Below are 20,492 nucleotides of genomic sequence, written 5' to 3'. Positions count from 1 at the left end.
GAGCAATGAGACCTATCTAAGGTAAATCAGCAGAATGTGATGAGAAATTTTAAATAAGAACTTCAACTTTTCTGACTTATTTATATGCAGGTGTAGAAATCTGTGTAATTTAATCTGCAGCCACTTCATGACATTCCATAGTGAGCTGGAAGGGTGAGAAAGTGGAATCACAACTTTTTCCTGCACTTCTTCCTGCAAAACTTCCCTGAGCTTCCAGCAGTTTTAACCACACAGTAGAAGGACAGAACTCAGGAGTTAAAATTGCACATTTGCAAGTAGTTTAACAACATCTTGTGACAGCATGAAGTCCTAAGAACTGCCTAGATTAATCCTGGTGGTATCTTAAATTGTAGCTACAGCAAGAGCAGAAATCTCATCAGTTGTGGTCCTACCTGATTAGAGACTCGAGAATAGCTGGGGTGGGACCTTTTTGAAATTCCAGCTCTTTGTAGTGAAGGGCCTTAGCATATGCTCGACATTTGGCAGCTCTTTCCCCCAGAAGGACAATGCCATTGTCATCTCTCAAAGGCAGTGGGCCCTGGGAAGGAGCACACACATCAAAAACAGGATGAGTATTACACAGAACAGCCACCACAATAGCACTAGAAGGAGCTGCCCAACAGCATCTCTACCTTGTCACTGTGCTCCATGAATTCTGCCAAGTTCAGAAGAGTCTGAGTGACTTCTGCAATATCCTGAGATGTCAAGGCCAACTCAATGCTTCGGATCAGCTCATCCTGCTGGTCTTCATTCAGTTCAGACCAACATGAAACAAAAGCAGCATTGAAGAGGTCTCTGGGGAGGAACACAAACAACAGTGTGAGGAGACTCAAACAGTGTGATGAGAACAAGTCTGTTTGACAGTGGGCTCATCTTCTTACCCAGAGAAAGAGAGCTAAAAAATACACTTACATGCCTACCTGCAATAATCAGTAATTAGTTTTGATAAAGCTAACTTCTGTGAAACCTTCATTTAAAAAATATACTGGCTGGTATACTACAATAAGAGAAATATTGTACTATCATATGTTTTCAAAGTTTCTCCAAATATGCTGGTTGTAAAGAAACACTGCAGTTTATTCCACTCAGAGGCATTTTTAATCCCCACAGTAAATACTCAATACAAATATTTCATACTCTGTTGTTTTTCTAGCTTCACTTATGTGCATTATCATATTTCTGGACTAACATGCAGAATTTCAATGGAAGATTTTGTGCACATCATGGAGCAGCCAACTAGGAAGACTGGAAATGAAATCAAGCTGTTGGCTCTTTGATTTATGCCAAAGCAGAAACTATCTCTATTTATGAAACCTAAGAGCTTCTAAATAACTTTCTTTTTTCCTTATAATATCTGGCAAGTGAGATAAAAATCCAGAAATACTGTACCGAGCCATGGGATTATAGGCTTGAGCCAGGGCCCAACACGAGCGCAGGGATGGGGAGGAAGAATCTTTCAGCAGCTCCAAACTCAGCCTCCTTAACCATTCCAACCAGTCATCCTTGGAAACTCTTCTTGCTGCTCCCCAGGCCTGCAGTACAAAGGAAGACAATTCACTTACCAAACAAAGCACTAAAGAAATCCTTCAGCAGACAGCATTACTTCTTTACAGCTCCAAACCACATGCTGAGAATTCCTTTTCAATTTCCTGAAATCCACTACTTTTACCAGATAATCTGCAGTACTTAAGCCTCATGTCTAAGAAATATTCCCTAAATGTATTCCTGCCATGACATGGCAAGTATTTAACATGAACAATCCTTTCTCTACAAAAATATATGTAGGGCTGAAGACACTGTTGAAACATCAGCTTAAAAATACTTAATGCATTTAGAATTATATTTTTAAGTCCAGCATTTTCAAACCAATCCATCCCATTACTGAACTGTGTGCTGCATGCACATACTGTTCAAACTAGCCAGTGCTTAGCTATTAAGTTCTGCCTTCAAGAAAATATAAAACTAGGATATAAGAGAAGCAAAAGCAAAAATTCAGGCAGAGGCTCTGAAAAAGATGTCTCTATTGGTGAGAGATTATTCATTGTGATCTAGAAAGTCTTGTTCATACTTAACAAGCAAGTGTAAAGGTTACTTCACAACCATTCACTCCTATCTTTAAAGTTGCTCAGCACCTTCTAATTTTAAAGCATCTCAGACACTACTTCGACCTCAGTTTTGTACAGAATAGAAAAGCAACATAAAACCAATATAAATAAATGTAGTTCAGATGCATCAGACAAAACTCCTTCAGTGTGACACATTAGCTCCCTTCAGTAGCCAATTCATGCTGTGAAGGCTCTAGTCTTACCTTCTGCAGGTTGATGGTGCTCACATGTAATTTTTTCATGGGACCTGTTTCCACAGGACCACTGGGCAAAGTTTCTCCCTGGTTGCTTCTCAACATTCGATGCTGATAAATCAGGGGATCCTCTTCTTCATCAGCAAGAGTGTAACCCTACAATAATTGGTTTACAGTGAAGATCACACCCACACATACAGAAGCAATTCTTGATAAGCCAAAAAAAAGAGCACTTGCAGCAAAGTCTTACAGCAAAATCTGTGAAGCAAATAACCATATTTCATTATAAAGATTACACCTTATAAGGCAGAGAACTCTAAATGATATCCCTTTGCTGCTCAATGTAACTCTTAGCTCTTAGTATAAAAAGCCAAAATAATGCATATCAAAACAAGCACTGCTGCCTATTTGACTTGCTAGTTGCTTGTTCCACACAAATTGTAAACCAGTTACTAAATTTTTAAAATATAAGACATTCCACAGAAAATAGATAACAAGGTCCCCTCAAGTCCTGAAACCATGGGAAAAATAGGATAAATCCACATTTCAGAACTACCAAGAAAAAGAATAATAACGACACTGGCTAGAAGTCTAAGTTCTTCCCTAGAACTTGCCATGATTTTTCGGTAGGAAATATTTAATATCAGTAGACAAAAAATTTCCCACTGCAACCTCAAAGTTGTATTAAAAAGCTTCACTTAACACAGAAACAGAGCAACAACCACTCCTCATTTTATGAGTAGATCAAAGTGAAGGTTCCAGCTACATCTGTTTACATGACAGCATCCCAAAAGTGCAAACAACTGTACACTTGTCAGCTTACCTTTACAATTCTGCAGATGAGAACATCATAGCGTTGATGGTTAATTCTGTGTCGCACCAGAACTTTGTTCACCATCGGGATAAAAATTTGGTACTGTAGAAGGGAATGCATCATAAACTTATTATTCAGTGGCACCAAGAACAATAAAATTCCATCACATTGTTTCATTGATGGGAAGCCAATCCTGACAGTTTGATTTCAGTAACTCCCAATTCCAGAAACAGCTAAGAGAAGAAAAATTAGTTCTCTGGGAAATCCATGAGTACATTACAAAACTTCAACTTTAAAGCCTTGATCTCTTGGACAGTCACACCTTCTGTGAGCTTTCAAGCCAAAGAATAATATTACCTTCTTTCCCAGCTGGAACACCAGAGAGGAGAGGGTGTCCATTGCAGTTGTTCGTAGCTCAGGGCTCTGATCTAGTGTTCGTACGATTGGATGAATAATCCGTGATGCATAATCCGTGAAATCCAGGGACTCTGTCAAGCGGTCCACTGTTTCTAGAGCAGCTCTTAAGTCAGAGCAAAAAGAGGGAAGAACTTATCTCTCAGTGTTAAGAAGGAATAAGAAAAATTATTAAAGTGCTCAGTCCTCCTAGGATTAATAATAATAGGAAAAAACAGGCCACCAGAACTCTGTTAAAACACCTAGTACTTGCAGGACAGTTTGCAAAACCCACCAACAAACCCAAAAAACTAGTGACACTGCTGTAATGTCCAAGCAAAAATAACCTTCCACAATGATTTAACACTGAAAACTGAAAAGGGATGAAGTGGTATTTAATTGTAAACGTTCAGCCACTGCAGAACTTGGATATCACAGGTAAAACTACAAAGAGAGAGACTGCAAAGCCACCAGCACTTACTTGCGAGCCACCACAGGGACATCTGGGGCATCAAATAGCTTTACAATGGGAGGTAGTAACAAATGAAGGTAGTCATCCAGGTTAGCTCCAAAGAGCTGGATCGCATTAAGCAGCTGGAGAGAAAAATCATAGAAGACTAGAATATCAAGGGGTTTGAACAGATCTTAAAGATCATCTAGTCACAACCCCCCCTGCCATGGGCAGGGACACCTTCTATTAGACCAGCTTGCTCATATCCAACCTGACTCTGAACCCTGCCAATGTTGGGGCATCCACAACTTCCACATGCAATGTGCTCCAGTGTCTCACCACCCATGCAGTAAAGAATGTCTTCTTAATATCTAACCTAAATTTCCCCTCTTTCAATTTGTACCTGTTACTCCTTTTCCTGTCACTACAGCTCCTGGCAAAGAGTCTCTCTCTGGCTGCTCAATAGCTCCTTTCACATAGTGGGTCTCCATATAACCTTTTATTCTCCAGGCTGAAGAGCCCAAACTTCCTCAGCCTGTCTTCATAGGGGAAGTGCTCTAGTCCTCTTATCAACTTTGTGGCTTCCTCTGGACCTGCTCCAACAGTTTCATATCCTTCTTACACTGAGGACACCAGAACTGTACACAATGCTCCAAGTGGGGTCTCATGAGAGCAGAATACAGGGGGAGAATCAAATCCCTCAACCAAAAGGACCCAGTGTGACTCAAAGTCATGGATGAGATTCATTTTAAACAAGACAGTATCCAGTGAAAAGTTTCTTCAACTCTGCACTTTAAACAACTGTCTGCATCATTTCACACCAAGCCACTGCTGAACTACACCTGTCCAAAGCACAGCAGTTACTGCAGCCCCACTCACCTTCACAGAAACAATGCGACCCTGACTGTTGTCATGCATGAAGACCCGTAACATGTGAGGAATGAGCTGAGGCAGGTAAAGTTTGAATTCCCCTCCTAGAGCCACCACAATCTGCTCAATAAGCAGGATAATTGTGCTTTGTATGGAGTTGTTCATAACCCAGAAGTCCTACAGAAGAAAGGAAAAAAAAAGGGAAAAAATATCCAGCAGTTCTTCAGATGAGCAGTACCAATTACAAGAAAAGCAAACTGTAGGAGATGGTCTGTACATCAATTCAAGATTGCAGGGGAGGACTATACTTTCTGTTTTTAAAACACTCTGCACTTCCAGTACATTTACAGTTGTTGAAAACAACATCTGGAAAACTGATTTTTTCCTAATCCTCCTACAAGTTTGCAAACATTTAGTGAAAATTATGTGAAATTACACCTATTTATGAACTCCAGATATCTCTTGCTAAAACTGTGTTTCTGAAAGTAGTAAGTGCATAAAATCCAAGCACTGAAAAGAACTCAGTCACTATCAGAACCTGAAGCTGTACTTACTTCAGTTACTACCAATAATGTATATTGTAACTCCAAATAAATGGCATTTCAAAATACAATTATTACTTCAAATATATGCAACTCTGCACTTCCTATGAACTTCTGAAGTAATTTATACTTTTGAAAAGTTATTTGAAAAAGACTGTCCACCTGTCTGTGACAGTAAAATACTGGCATGAAGATTGCACTCACTCTCATCAGGGTGACAATTTCATCCATATAGGGCCGAATATGACTTCTCACAAAGGACACCAACATTCCTAGCTGCTGGAACAGGAACTGGAAGGAAGAAATGTGTAATAATCAGTGTAGCTTATCCAAATATCAAAGCCACTGGGTAAAGAGCTTCACAGGCAATTGCAAGCTCATTTACCAAACAAATAGCATGCATAGCTCCCATCTGCTCAAAATCTGGGGCTAAATTCTTGGCAGCTTCAGCTCAGAAGTCTTGTGGGTTTTCATGGATTTTGGGTTTTTGTAATTTTTATGATTGTTGGTTTTTAAGAGGGCAGTGAGGAAGAAAAGTGATTTTGGGTTTATTGTGGGTTTGCCTGCAGATTGCATAAAAAAAATTGTGAGCTCAAAGCCTCAGACAGTCAAGCACACAAACAGGGGTTTATAAAGTGCCAGCAAATCTATAGTGTCTGAACAGACTTGCAAGCACAGACACCTCAATTACAGAGTACTGCAATTTATGTTTGGAGGATGCTTCCAAAAATTTAGCCCCTAGTCTTTTCCCCCTGCCTGAAAACCAAACTGACACACATTTTAAGATACTCCTTCTGGACTTTTTCCCATCCCCACCAAGATATATTGGTGAAAAGTTACTGGGGAACGCAGTTAGGTCCTTGCCAGAAACACTGCATTTTTTAAAAAGATGGTTGATTACACCAGTCATTCTTCACCACCAAGAAGAATTTTGACTTAGACAATTTTATTTGGTTACACTATGAAAGTTTTGCAATTCCTTCCACCACAATACAATCTTAAACATCCAATTGTGACAATGAATTTACTCTTTAAATTGGTATGAAATCACGTGGGCTAAATCACTTTGATGCAGATAGTCTATTTGCTCTACAAAAAATAGGAAAATGTAAGTTTTCCTCTATTAAATTTCATTTCTTCATGCAGTTTTTGAAGACTACAGTCACAAAATACAACATGGAGCTCATAAAAAGATATAACATTTTCATGAGAACTAAGTAAGAATTAATCTCAGCTTCTTTAGTGAGAACATACATTTACCAAAGATGAACTCTGAGCTCCTGTACTGTGCCCATTTTTTGGTGTAGTGAGAGGATGCTTACATACAGGACAAGGACCTTCCTCTTTTAGGCTTTATGTCACGCATACCCACCTCAGCTCTTCTCCCCAGTACACTTTCACCATCTTCTTTTACCTGAAAATTTTTAAACAGAGTGTGCACAAGTGCATAGCTTTCAAGCAAGTTAGATCAGTCAGGTCTAGAACCTCAGACAACCCAGACACAAGATGTTTTCCTTACAATCTGAGTAGTAGTTCAGGCTGGGAGAAAACAGCAGTTCTATAGCAGAGCTGGGATTCTGCTAAGGGAGCACCTGTCCCACCTATAAAACACAGCAGCAATAACAAGTACAAACTGTCCTTCACACCCCAGAGCGTTTGGCTGCCTGAAGAAGAGCCTTGGCAAACAGCAGCCTTCTCTGGTTGGGTGAACCTTAAGCCCATCATCATCTTCACACAATTCTCATTTCCTTCTATAACTGTAACTTAAGTGGGAAGGAAGAGAAAGCATTGCTGTGGAAACACCACCCATGGTGCTCTAAATGTTAGCAGACTGTATCAAATTGATTTTTCCTTCTCAGAGATGAGGCAAAGTACATGATTGCACAGAAATTTGAAGAATCTACCCCTATTATTTAATAATACTGTTTGCCACAGAATATTAACACAGAGATCACTGAAAGATCTGGAAGCTGCACAGATGTTTTCCTGAACAAGAACAGCTTGGTGAAAACACAGAATCAAATACTGGCCTTCCAAGGATTATGCTCAGAAGCAGCCATTTCAATAAAAAGCAGAGAAATTGTTTGCACTGGGCATTCCAGTAATTGCTCACAGAAGGGAAAAAGCAAAGCTGAACCTCATTTCTGCAGTGTGCTTGGCATCGACACAGAGCACAGCAATGCCCAAAGCCAGTCACAGTCTCTTCAAGGAAATGGATTCTTAATTTCATACAGTGGAACAGGAAGGAGTGGTCCCTAGCACACTCACCTCTCGGATGGCACCATCACACACCCGTATTACATTAAGGAACGTGGGCATGACCTGGGGCAGGAACTGCACACACTTCAGTCCAAGGGATTTGAAAATAAAGGTGATGGCCTGAACTACCATAGTGTGGTGCTGGGACAAGGATTGGTCTCGGAAAATTCTCATCAGTGCCACCATAGAGACAGCTGGATAGAACTCATCCAGAGGGAGGTTGCCCATGTTCACCAACATCTCACTGGTGCTGTAGTCAGCTAGGAGAAAGAAGGCAGTGTCATGTGCTAAGTATTTAAAAGTCTTGAGTATGGGTTCAGGAACACCTAAGTGTAAATTGAAAAATGTATACTAACAATTCTTTAGGAAGAAGAGACAAACTGGTAACAAAACAGTCAAGATCTGTTTGTAAATCATAAAGCTATCTATCTGAAAGAAAGTGAGATGCTTACAAGAATCCTGGCTGGATTTGGACTCCGAGAGGCTAACAGCTGAAGCATCTCGTGACTGATCAATCATGCCAATGTTCACTTTGTGTTTGTAAGGGTCCAAAGCACCCAGCAGCCCTAACACACGAATAGCCTGAAAAGACACAAAGAAAATTCACCAGAACTTCATCACTAAGGCCAAAGACAACACTCAAACCCCCATATTCGAAAAGATCCTGATAATTTAAGAGGGAAGATCTGGAACTGAAGTGACTGCCTGGGAAAAACAGTGCTTTTCATCCAGATTCTGAAAGCCATTTCATTGACTTAACACATGCATTCTCTTATTTCTGCCTATTGCATTTTGCTTAGCCACAACAATGATGTCTCCCTCCCTGTCTCAAATCTATGCAGGCACATTTATTTGGCACCTCTCTCTTCCCAAAAAGCTTTGCCAAGTGGTTGTGTGATAGTTTCATGCTCATACCTCTCTGCGGGTGCCCTGGTTTTGTTCAGTCTTCAGGAAGTTCAGAAGCACCTCCAGCAAAGTTGGGTACTTCCTGTATGGTTCTACCACATAACCAGTGCTAGCCACAAGCTGCCCCAGTGTCCAAAGAGCCACCTACAAAGATGAAACCCAAAGATTAGTTTTGACCAGGGAATTTATTATGCCTGCTGATACATCAGTCATTCAACTTCTGTAAAGTTTCTTTGAGCATTTTAGATCACACTGCAAATCACAGTCCATGGTTGGAAAGCCTCTATAAGGAATATTTTTCTATAAGTAATAGTAAAGAAATAATCAACAATATCTTAGGCTGTCACAATTGCTCTCACTCAGAGGTACAATTCAAATAAACATTCAATTCAGTGAGTCCAAGCCTTCCAATAAAAACAGCTTTCTTTTCCCTCTTCTTTTTCCTCTAACAGGTCTGAACTATGTCACAACAAGCATTGTAAACCCTCACCTGTGTACTATGACTGTAACTCCACTAGAGACTTGAGTGATATAAAGTTTCATTTTAGCAGCTATGATGGGACATGTGGATATTTTGTTACAGCTCTCGTCACTATATCATATCAAGTTTATATATGTATCAAGCTTATATAGCTATCAAGTTTAGCACAGTTGCAAACACTTACTTGTCTTTTAGCCAGCAGGGAGGAGTCCTGTAGCATGTCCATAATTATAATGAAGAGCTCATCCACCCACTTCCTCATCTCCAGCCCACTGACCTATTGAAAGAAAAAAATTCATCCTTCACCCAGCATTCCCAAAACCTTAACAAGCATGGCAAAGAGGTACCTGCAGTACATCCCTACCTGTGCAAGCTCCCCTATAGTAGCCAGGACATTGTTAATCACGCCTGGATTGGGATCTGGATCAGGATCTTTCAGTTTCACAATCAGTGCCTGGTGGATGACAGTGGGACAAATTATAATGTGTTTAAAGAGTACTATAAATTATCTTTCCTTTTGTTTACACCTGAAATTAGCCCCACAATCATAGTAAGAATTTCAACAGTAAAAGAAACTTGGGTATCATAAGCATTATGCAAATCTGGAATTAAACTGGGCAAAACTGTCACCTATGTGCATTCCTGTGAGTAACATCTACACCAGTTTGTTTTCTTTCCTGTTGTGATGAAGCAAAAGAACTGTAGCTCCTGAGGGTCACATAACCACTTGCTGTGTCATTTCATTCCAAAGTCACCAGGAAAGGCAGAGACTCTACCTTAAGGATAGGCTCCATATAGGGACGGATGAGGCGTGGAGCATTAGAAACCAGGTGACCCAACATCCTGGCACTTTGCTCTTTGATTCTGCCAACACCGCTGTGCTCCAGCTCTGTTAGAATCTGCACAAGAGACAATGGAAACAAGCAAACAAGGAAAATAAAGGCAGGTAAAAATTCTTGCATTTCCTTCTGTCACAATTCAGTACTTGTAAAGGCTGATCTACATTTCACTCTGTTATCATTTATCCTAAATTAAGCTAAAATTAATTAGCATAAAAGTGATGGCTCCAAAGTGCATTCATCTAAAAGCACCACAAAACTTTCTTCCTCAACAGAGATGGAAAGCACTCCAGCATGATGACTAGGGGTGAAATAACAGCTGCTGTCCTTCCTTTCACTTCTAATACATCCACAGAGCTTCAGTCCAACCATCTATCATGAGAAAGATCTGCTGAAACCCACTAAGCTGGGCAAGAACTATTTTCCAAAAGAGATTTGATTCCCCCACTCTCCATGCATTTACAGCTAGATAGCCCAGTTCTTTAACACCACCTCAATCTCAACATCAATTACTGTGTTTTACCTGCAGGTAAAACCCTCCTCCTTACCTGGATTAACATCTTCCGAAGGAAAGGCATGACAAAGGCAGGGTTCATGCTGCTCAGGCGCCCCACAGTGCAGATGGCCAGCTCTCGGATTTCAAACACTTGATCATTCAGGGCCACAAAAAGAGCTTGCAAGTTTTCAGCCTGGGCAAGGTGAGCATCAAACCGCTCATCCAGAGAAGCCAACACACAGAAACGTATATCAGGGTCTGCAAGAACACATTTATTTCTCTTTAAATGCACTAAATTCCTGTCACCTTTTTGCCTTTGTTCACAAAACAGCCTCAAAAATTCTACACAAGAGCTTCCCCAGAGCAAGACACTATATCAGTGTTTCACACACAAAAAACACGTTTTCAGCCCAGAAATCTCCGCGCTGCTCAACATGCCCCAACAACCAAGTCAGTACAGTACCAATCTCCTGCACCTGCAAGTGTCACTTTTGGATACTATATGGCAAACTGAGATGAGTTCAACTGAAAGAATGAAAAAAATCAAGTACAAAGTTTCAACAAGGACCAATTCCTTTCCAAACTACAAATTTAAGGGTGTGGCCCAGAACAGCAGCAAAAGGAGTCTCAGTGTTCTACTTAGTTCAAAGGATTACCAAGGGCACATCTGGAGCATTTTTCACTAGTGTTCTATTAATACCTCAAAAATCAAGATGTGGAAAAAGAAATTGGGAGAGTTTTTTTTTTAATTTACCAAGTTTAGCAGCAAATATGTTCAAATTCTATTACAAATTCTATTTCTATTCATAACATCATCACCCACTCACATGATAAAATTAACATGAGGTAGTAGATCCCTTTTCTCTGAATTCCACACTAACCTGGGTCAGTTATTCCAACTACAAGCAGTTTGCTGAGGACATCAGCCACGACCTGCACTGCTGTCTGACTGACCACATGGGCATGACCACTGATCAAGTGGATGGAGGGTGTGAGCAGGCGAGAGCAAGTGCGGGCCGCTTCCATGCGGATCTCCTTGTGTTCGCTGTTCAGGAAGTGATCTGCGCAATGCCGAACGAACTGAGTCAGGGAGTGGCCTGAAAAGAGCAAGATGGGTAGTTAAACACAGGTTTGCACCTCAATTACCAGTTTTACCAGAGAACAGGAGTTTAAAGAACATGCCCCCAGAATTTTTCTGCTACTTGAACTCTACTCCAATGCTCCAGCTGTTTCTATCCCATATTCCCTTGCCCCCTGCTTCCTTATTTCATCTTACCTTCAAACTCAAAGCTACCAAGTGTACGCAGGGCAAGGGTGATGCTCCCCACATCACTGGCCTCTGGGATGTTGGTGAGACTGGGGGAGGCCAGCTGGTGGGCAAGGCCCTTTGGCATGCCTGGATGTCGCAGAGGCTTGTGCATCAGGACAAGAGAGAGCATTTTCAGCAGCCCGTCCTGGATATCCTTCTTCAGCTGTGGAATCTGACGGCTCAAATCGTACAGCACAGCTGTCAGAGCAGGGCTGAGGGCAAGAAGCAAGCAAAAGTCATTAGAAAAGAAACAATGATATGCATATTTCACCTTTTTGTCTATTTATGCCTTTGCCAATCAGAATATAATTGCGGGCATTCGCACACGAGAGCAACACCTGCAAGCAGAACACAGGGTCCTTGTGTGAACTGAGGCATGAGGTGACCTTCCTGTATAAACTGGGTGAGCAAAGTCCCAGGACTGCTGCACACATCACTACATTAGCCAGTGTTGCTGTAATACTGTTAAAAATCTGAATGATTTCTTACACTTAGGTTTTTTTAAACAAAAAAACAACTAAATTCACTTCCAGATGACAATATAATTTAAACAGCGTTGTGCTACATGAAAATTTTCTCCATTCCTTTCCATACTAACAACTTAATGAACTCCTCCAATAAGAACTGGCAGCTACAAAGGTGAAAGAAGCCAGGAGCAATTATTTAGCACTTCAGCTCTTCTTCTCTGCCAATTTGATATGGCACAAATCTGCTGGCTGTCAGATGCTTTCAAAAATTTCGCAGGTTGCTGTCAAATGTGTTTGAATAGAGGAAAATAAAGGAGACTGCTTTTGGGCTAGATGTTCTACAACAAGTTCTTTACTGAGATATGAATTCTCTTAAACAACAGACACATTAATGGTTAGAAGATACCATTCTTCTGAAACAGCTACACTGATCTTCTGAAAGGCCTTTGATCACTTATGTCAACTTAAAAGCAATAATCTTCCTTATCAAGCTGAAAACTTTTAAGATATCACTCTGTATGATTGACAATGCCATCCTGCAGCTAACAGTAAAACAGATTTATGCTTACCTCAGGCCCACAGCCAGCATAGGTTCCAAAAGCTCTTTGATGTCCTGCTGGATACTGGGTCCCATGGCTCGTGCCAGCATACTAATGCAGGTGAAGACTGTGGCATCAACCTGCACAGACTTCTGTCTCCTGGAAAAGGACCACAAAATTACTGGAGCTGCTATATTTCAAACATCTTTCCTCATCCTCCTTCTGTGTTATCAGTCTTACAGAAACACTTCTGATTTTACTACAAGAATTTGATCCCACATTACAAAAATTATATAAAGAGCAAATGTTTCAATTTCTTCCTCTAACTTTAACATACTTACTTGTGGGCAAAGTCCTTTGGGGGAAGAGCTGCTTTTATGATTTCAAGGACTTTTGGTAGGTAAGCTTGAAACTCAGACCTCACTGCCACAGAAAGCAAACCCAAGGCCTGGAAGGCTGCTGTTCGCTCCTTCTCCTTCTTCACACAACTGAGAACATGATTCATGGTGTCTGGAAGATACTGATCAGCTGCCCATAAGAGAAAACAATACAGATATTAGAATTTATTTAGGTTTATACAGCTGTATAACATTTCCAACTAAACCTTTACAAGTGTAAAACTAGAAAACACATAGTAATATTAAATTTGCTGATGTGATCAGTGGCAAACATGTCACCATATAATAAACATTTCAAACTACAGAAGGCTTTGTTCTTAAAAAGAAAAATCACCAGAATAAAAGAGCTATAAAACACCCTCACTGCAACAGGTTTTTAACACATATAAGATCCAAACATATTGGTTTCATGGTGATTGATTGGAATTTTGGAGTAATTAACGCAAAAATTGTTACAACCCACTAAGAGCAGCTTGGTGATTTACCTCCAACTCTGATACCCTCCTAAACTTGCTTGATAGATCAACTAAACTGCTTTAAATCTGGCAGGTATTTCCCAGCACATGCAACTGACAAAAAGGAAGAGAACTCTAATAATTTTTGGCATATACTGAGTCAGAGCATGACAGAATTCTCCTCTAAGTCTGACATATTGAGGAGAAAACAAAAAAAAGGAGGTTTTTATATCTTATGGTATTGATCACCAAATTCTGACAATAGATTTCAATCTATTTTCTTCATCAGAACAACATTCTGGCATCAGCTGTCAAGTCACACTTATTCAGAAAAAAAGACTGTCTTCCCACAGAGGAACATGCTCATCAGACCAGCACCACATTTGGTGTGCTGCACAAGTTCACCTGGACCACAGAGATCTGGATAACTTCCAGCCCAAATTCCCCAATATTTCTAACATCCAACCATGCATCTTGTCACCTGTGAACGCTGAAGGACGGAAAGCTGCCAATCGTGGTAGCAGATTGAGAACTGTCATCTGGATCAAAGAATTTTTGCTGGTTCTACACTTGAGAACCCACTGGCAGACCTGGAAGGAAATAGATTAGGCTTTAAAGGATGGCCATTGGCAGGAACATAAATGTTTATTACCTGTGTGCTTTTAGGCATTCTACTGACATTTTGCTTCAGAGTCCCATCAAAAAAAAGGAAAATCAAGACTGCTTCCAAAAGAAATAAATCATTTGCCCCAAGACAGACAATGACACAGCCACAATACATGTAAATATTGAGTTTTGACGGCTCAGTTCAATACTAGCTGGTATTGCCTGCTAAGTAAAAACACAGAGGACAATTCTTCTGCAAGAACAGATGTTGAAAATGTTGGGAGACAAGTTGAAGAACAAATACATACTTGATCAAATTTCTCTTCCATTAGATCCCTGCAGCATCGACTTTCTACCAAAGTAGATTTTACTGGGACAGGTGAGGTTGCAAAACCCATAATTCCTTGGTGAGCACTGTACCCCAGGAGACCAGCCAAAGCATTTGACTGAGAGGGCTGAAGAGACTGAAAGCTTGTGAAGGGAGTGATGTGTCGAGGCTTGGTACTGAAGCCCATCAGGTCTTTGCAGTACTTGTCATGCACAAGCTGCTGCTGAGTGATCTCCTCCATCTCCTCTCTAAGGCGCTGGACAAAGTAGAGAAACATTAAAAAAATAAAATATAACTAAGATACTCTCAGTACAGTGTTACCCAAATCTCCTGAATAGCATCCTGTATAATCAATATTCAAATGGCTGTAAAACATCAACTGAGTAAAATCCAGCAAATATATTTGAGTATCTAAAATGCAAGAGAGTCCTCATTCAATAGAAAAAATATTTTTCATTGTATTTAATCAAGTTAATAGACTTTCCATCAGAGCTTATTACCAAACTTATCTCTTACTTCTCTAACACACTTTAATGCTCGACGCCATGTTCAGATGAGTTTTGCACTCAACAACCCCATTGCAACACTGTGGGATATTTCTACAGACTGCAGAGTTGCTATATACTCTCAATCAATCCTCATAATCACCACCTTGCTCCTGTGCTCACCTCTCCCTCCATACTGCTGATTCTCACTAGCTCATTGAGGATCAGTAAGGCACCGTGGATTCGGTCATCACGATTCATTCCTTTCTCTTTGGCCAAAGTCTCATCAAAGCCCTTCTCAGCCTCTTCATATGTATGCTTGGGGGAAAAGAAAAAAATCTCAGTGACAAGGCAGAAACAAAGTCTGTGGAAATGAAATAGTACTGTCAGTCAAGAGTTACTGACATTCTGAATTTTCCAAGAGTAGCCACAAACCTCAACTGAGTAATAAAAGAAATATAAGGCAATAAAATTCTGATTCACCCAAAAGTTTTGGACTCTGCTGCAGAGCGTTTTCAGCAGCACTAATCAAACAACATGGTATCAGCTTCATCGCTATCTGCAGCACTTATTTGATTACAAGAAATTCAAGTTCATAACATCTGACTGCACTGCCCAAAACTTACTTGATATCCCCAAGCTTGAATTCATGTGACAATGGCAGTGAAGGTTCAGACATATGAATTCTTACCTTTCACACTTATGTTTTATCTGCACTAATAAAACCCTCTACTAGTAAGAGATGACACTAGATAATTGCATGGCTATAAAACTAGGTCAAGTTCAACAGCTGAAGATGAGGTGCAGACAGAACAATGTAATCTTGAAGGAGTTAAACCTTGCTTACTTTTGTAGCAGTAGGCTAAAGGAAGTACTCACTTTGGAAGCCATTGTATTTTCAACCCTTTCAAGGAGAGGCAGTTTTTTACTGACAGAGGTGATAGGTTCTTAGCTTAGCCAGCTCTTCTGTAAACTGGCACTTCAACATCTGCATTATAAGGGGCTGCTTCAAAACAAAGTTATTTTCTTACTCTGTACCACTGGGGCTTCTGCATCTCTTTTGGCTCCCGTTGTGTGGTAAGGATAAGGCAGGCTCTTAAGGCAGAGACAGCTCCCTCTCGGATGGCCTGTTTGGGATCCCACACAGCCACAAATATATTGTCAAAGAACGGCTGCACTTGTTGGAAGAAGAAGGTAGGCACGCTGATTGCCAGCTCCCGCAAGACAAGAACCTGGAGGTGGGGAGGGAAACAGTAACAGTCTGAAAGATGAGACACACAGAGACAAACCTGATAACTTTTACAGTGTAGCACCATTTGTTTAGACTGTCAGTGTCAGTGAGCTGTTCCATCCCCACACTCACAATTCCCAGCATAACAGTGTCTTGGTCTTCATTAGTCACTGAGCTAATGGAGAAGCAATGAAGCAGCACGCTGTCTGCCATGACAGCATTACAGATTCACAGACATGGACTGGCAACCATTCCCATCCTGACCAAAGCTTTTCTGAAGATTTCTGTGCATATTTCCTACCGCCGTTCACTAATCCCAACTACTTCAGGAAAACAAAACAGGCATCACTTACAGCTGCATGTCTACGACCTTCATTCCTGTCAGCTCCCAGCCATTCCAGAGCTCGTTTCACCTCGAACTCCACATACTCAGCTGTGAAGGTGTCACCAGCCATTGCAAGCCGCCCAATAGCCTTGGAAGCCATCTCCATTACAACAGGGTCATTGGATGGCAAGAGGTTCCTCAGGTAGTTGGCAAACCTGCCAATACGGGTGGCATTGCCTCCTTCAACACCGATAAGACTTGCTGCAGAGAAAGGGAGCAGTGCTGTAGTTCTCATGTGCTGCAGTTCTCCCAAAGAGTCATAAGGCAGACAGCAGATAATCCCTGGATGACAGCTAGTATTCCCTACACGTTCCTTAAAGATTCTCATTAAGTCCCTCTAAACTAAAAATCCACAGGGGGAAAAAAAAAAATCAAGCACAGGAAAGGGCCACCATTCTTTTGAGCCTGAACTTTTTAAGTGAGTGGAAAAATGCATCTGGTAGCCTCATAGATTTTCCACATTTTTAGTTTTAGAAGAGAAAAAAAATAATTCACACTGGGATCATAGACCTGTTCCTAATAGAAAGACATCCATCTGCATGCAACTACTACAGCTAGTCCACCTCACATGAGATGTCAAAGACTGCACAGACCAAGGAAATGCTCTCCTCCTCAGTCCTAGAGACAGTCTCTCCTGGTGAGGGTGGAGGCAATTCATCAGACACCAGCATGGCAGAAGCTTTTGTTGCCAGTGCCTGGGTTGCACTTGTTTTGTAGATAAAGAGGCCATCAGTGTCCAGGGTTGTCAAGCTGGCAGCTTTCAACATCATTAAATTCACAAAGCAATTTGAATGTGATACTGTAAGCTTAAGATCTGATGTTATCAATAAAGATTTCTCTAAGCTGCCTTCAAACACATTGGGACTGGATGATTATGTCTATGAGCCTAAACCATAAACGTCTCTTTGGCTATTTAAGAAGTAACAGCTACAATACAGGCTACTTGCCTGGAAGGCAAAGTATTTATGCAAGCTGACTTCCCAAAGAGTGGGGATTCAGGCAGCTCTGCAATCTCACAGAGAGAAGGCAGCCAGAGCCACTAATAGAGAGGCTGATCAGAATCACAGTAGAAGCTATGTGAGCCCCTCTTGGGGATGCAAGTTGCTGTTATGGAGCCAGTTAGATTGAAATAACAAGAATCAATCTCTCCAGATGGAAGAGAGTTGAGAAAGTCAGCCTGGCCTGAAACATATAAAGGGGCAGCACAGTGTTCTCAGCTGAGCCCCAGAACAGAATTTTCATGTGCTCAGCATTCACATTTGATGCTCAACTCCTAGAAGAACTCAGAGTCCACTAAGTACCAGGTTTTCAGCCACTCTTAGTAGCTCCCACGCTGACACTTCACACAGATTTTCAGAGCCAGCAACTAGAACACACCCAGTATCCTGAGCTGTCAGACATCAGGCCCTGACTATAAAAGCTCATTCATTTTGAAAATCTGTCCCTAAAGACAGCTGCATGAAGAGAAAACTCAGCAGAGGCATTATGTACTTTCACTTACCTATAGCCAGAATGCCACCCTTCCTTTCATTTGCATCAGAGCTAGAGACCAGCTCAAATATGTGATGGTTCAGCTGATCGTAAAACCTGGTAGATTCTTCCTGACTCATCTGTAAAAGCAAAAAGTTCAAATCAGCTTTCAGCATTCTCTTCCTCCCTTCTGCTCCAAAACCTCCATAAAGACAATGCTTCATATGCCACTTAAACAGAAAGACATTAAATCAACTATACATTACAAGCTCAAAAAAGTTTCTTTTATTTGTGACCTGTATGCAGGAAGTTTACTTATTCTGGTATTTGACTACCTGTTAGTGTCACCAACTTGCTCACCTCTCCTACATGCCAGGGAGCGAAGATAAGCTCTCTGCTGTGCCTCATCTCCTCCCTAAGACCAGCCTCCTTATTCCAAAAACCTCCATTGCCAAGGCACCCAGCCCATCACTCTACACTCAGATGATGCACAAACATAAATAATCCCATTTGTAGCACTCACCTCACGCAGCTCCATGGTGACATAATGCTGCAAGTCCTTGGCAGCTTTTGCCCTTGTCTCCTCGCTGCGACTCTTCAAGCCATTGGCAAATTGCTGGAGAATGGACACAGTGCCCGACATGGTGGTAGTGTGCCAGGGCTCAGGGGCATCAAGTCCTGTAAATTCTTCAGAGAGACACATTTTTTACTGCTTGAATTGAAATCTCCAAGCTTCTCTCGTAAGGCAGTCCCTCCTGACTGTTCCCAAAATACCCATAAATGTGCTGTGTAGACCATAATTACAAGTAATGGCTATATTCCTTAGGCATTACATTCCATGATAAAACTGTATCACCACATATCATGACACCCAGCCTATTTGCTCTCTAGTTCCTCAAATACCAAAATACATTGCAGTAGGCCAGGTCCTCTAGGGTGATCTAATCCTAAATCAAAGGTAATGCAACAGATGAAAAACAGCAGGGTGAAACCAGGGTTTGCAACTACCAATAATAAGTAAGCACAACCATTCCAAGGATTATATCACTATCATATCTGACTCCTCCCTGAACACTTTCATCCAAGTTTCTTCACAGAAATCTCAGTGTTACACCAACACAAGGAAGACTCAGCACTAGCAAGTGTTACATTCTCCAACAGATATTTAGAGACGGGAGGTCCAGTTATAGCAACACCAATCATTGCAACAGGGGGTTTCCTAGCATGACACATAAACAAACTTTCTCGGGAGCCTTTCTTTATGTCAAAAACATTTCAGACGCTTGATGCCCCCCCATATTCGGATTACGTAAGACCAAACCAAGCACTAACACCAGAACTCCAACTGCTTCTCCCCAAATATCCACACGCGCTCGCAGACATCCAGGGGGACCATAGGTGAGGTGGCTGCTGGCAGGAGCCCAGGAGAGGCTCCGCATCAAAGAGCAGCGCGGGGTGGGGATACTGACATCAGCCCAGCCCGGAGCCGGTGCCTGGCATTCCCTCAGGGCCACAGAACGCGGCGGGCCCGAGTCCGGGCTGGGGGAGCTCCGCAGGCCGAGCGTGAGGGAGGGTGAGGCGGGGCGAGGCGAGCACGGCCGGCGGGGCCGCAGGCGGCAGCGCCGCGCGGCCGGGGGCTCGGGCAGGTCGGGGCGGGCGGGAAGCGGGAGGTGAGGGGAAGGGGAGCCGATGATGATGAGAGGCACCGCCGCTCTCACTCACTCACCCGCCGCCGCCTCCCCTACTCCGGGCCTCGGGCCCGTGCCTGCCCCGCCGCCGCGCCCGCAGCGCCGGCGAGCTGCTGCTGGCCAATAGGCGCCCAGGAACGCCGTGATCGGCATCTCGTCTGACCAATAGAAAAAGAGAAACGGGGAAGACGCGCTCAAATCTCCGCCCCTTACCCAAGGAACCGCAAGGACAGCAGCCTTTTGACCAATCACCAAGGCAGTAGAGATTGAGTGGCAGTAAAGCTGACCAATAGAATGGCTGGGTTTACCCAGTAGGCCCGCCTTTACGACGCCGGCTTCCGCCCTTCCGTGAGGCGCCGGCTATGTAGGTAGCGTCGCCTGCTCGAGCTTGTGTGAAGAGTTTGGCACCGTTCCGCATGACATCCCGGTCTCTGAACTGGAGAGACATGGATTTGATGGATAGACCACTCGTTGGATAAAGAACTAGCTGGAAAGACACGCGTAAAGAGTTGCTGTCAGCGGTTCATTGTCCACATCGAGACCAGGGACGAGTGCTGTCCCTCAGGGATGGTGCTGGGGCTGTTAGTATTCACCAGCTTTGTCGGCGACATGGACAATGGGATTGAGGCACCCTCAGCAAGTGACACCGAACTGTGTGGTGCTGTTATGGAAGAAGAGAAGGCTGTGTGCAGATCTCAGAGCAGCCTTTCAGTATCAGGAGGGGCATACAAACTAAAAGAGAGGAAACTCAGTTTAGATGTTAGGAAAATGTTTGGGGAGG

The 20,492-nt window shown here is 42.2% G+C and overlaps 1 protein-coding gene across 3 annotated transcripts in view; it reads right to left on the bottom strand.

The window, feature by feature from the left end:
- MTOR (mechanistic target of rapamycin kinase) overlaps positions 1–19,865 on the bottom strand; it is a 62,928-nt gene extending 43,063 nt beyond the window's left edge. For 2 of the 3 annotated variants that reach the window (XM_030289425.4, XM_041720436.2), the window contains exons 1-29: positions 19,750–19,865; positions 18,547–18,710; positions 18,055–18,163; positions 16,522–16,754; positions 15,969–16,169; positions 15,121–15,255; positions 14,433–14,708; positions 14,000–14,108; positions 13,007–13,193; positions 12,696–12,824; positions 11,627–11,871; positions 11,232–11,447; positions 10,403–10,608; positions 9,792–9,914; positions 9,380–9,469; positions 9,200–9,292; positions 8,544–8,678; positions 8,081–8,210; positions 7,638–7,888; positions 6,742–6,783; positions 5,574–5,660; positions 4,837–5,004; positions 3,988–4,100; positions 3,471–3,633; positions 3,123–3,215; positions 2,309–2,455; positions 1,390–1,532; positions 633–795; positions 393–538 (exon numbers count right to left, since the gene is read on the bottom strand). In XM_030289425.4, the coding sequence (XP_030145285.4) occupies positions 393–538; positions 633–795; positions 1,390–1,532; positions 2,309–2,455; positions 3,123–3,215; positions 3,471–3,633; positions 3,988–4,100; positions 4,837–5,004; positions 5,574–5,660; positions 6,742–6,783; positions 7,638–7,888; positions 8,081–8,210; positions 8,544–8,678; positions 9,200–9,292; positions 9,380–9,469; positions 9,792–9,914; positions 10,403–10,608; positions 11,232–11,447; positions 11,627–11,871; positions 12,696–12,824; positions 13,007–13,193; positions 14,000–14,108; positions 14,433–14,708; positions 15,121–15,255; positions 15,969–16,169; positions 16,522–16,754; positions 18,055–18,163; positions 18,547–18,710; positions 19,750–19,864 (4,412 nt within the window). In that variant the 5' untranslated portion in view covers position 19,865. The remainder of the gene's footprint in view (positions 1–392; positions 539–632; positions 796–1,389; positions 1,533–2,308; positions 2,456–3,122; positions 3,216–3,470; positions 3,634–3,987; positions 4,101–4,836; positions 5,005–5,573; positions 5,661–6,741; positions 6,784–7,637; positions 7,889–8,080; positions 8,211–8,543; positions 8,679–9,199; positions 9,293–9,379; positions 9,470–9,791; positions 9,915–10,402; positions 10,609–11,231; positions 11,448–11,626; positions 11,872–12,695; positions 12,825–13,006; positions 13,194–13,999; positions 14,109–14,432; positions 14,709–15,120; positions 15,256–15,968; positions 16,170–16,521; positions 16,755–18,054; positions 18,164–18,546; positions 18,711–19,749) is intronic. The other variant, XM_002192840.7, reaches the window with a different exon arrangement.
- Positions 19,866–20,492: the final 627 nt, after the last annotated feature.

Source organism: Taeniopygia guttata, chromosome 21 (genome assembly GCF_048771995.1).
Source record: "Taeniopygia guttata chromosome 21, bTaeGut7.mat, whole genome shotgun sequence".
NCBI classification, from domain to species: Eukaryota; Metazoa; Chordata; class Aves; order Passeriformes; family Estrildidae; genus Taeniopygia; species Taeniopygia guttata.
Note: the sequence above shows the minus strand (reverse complement) of the source record. Positions and strands in the feature narration are given on the sequence as shown.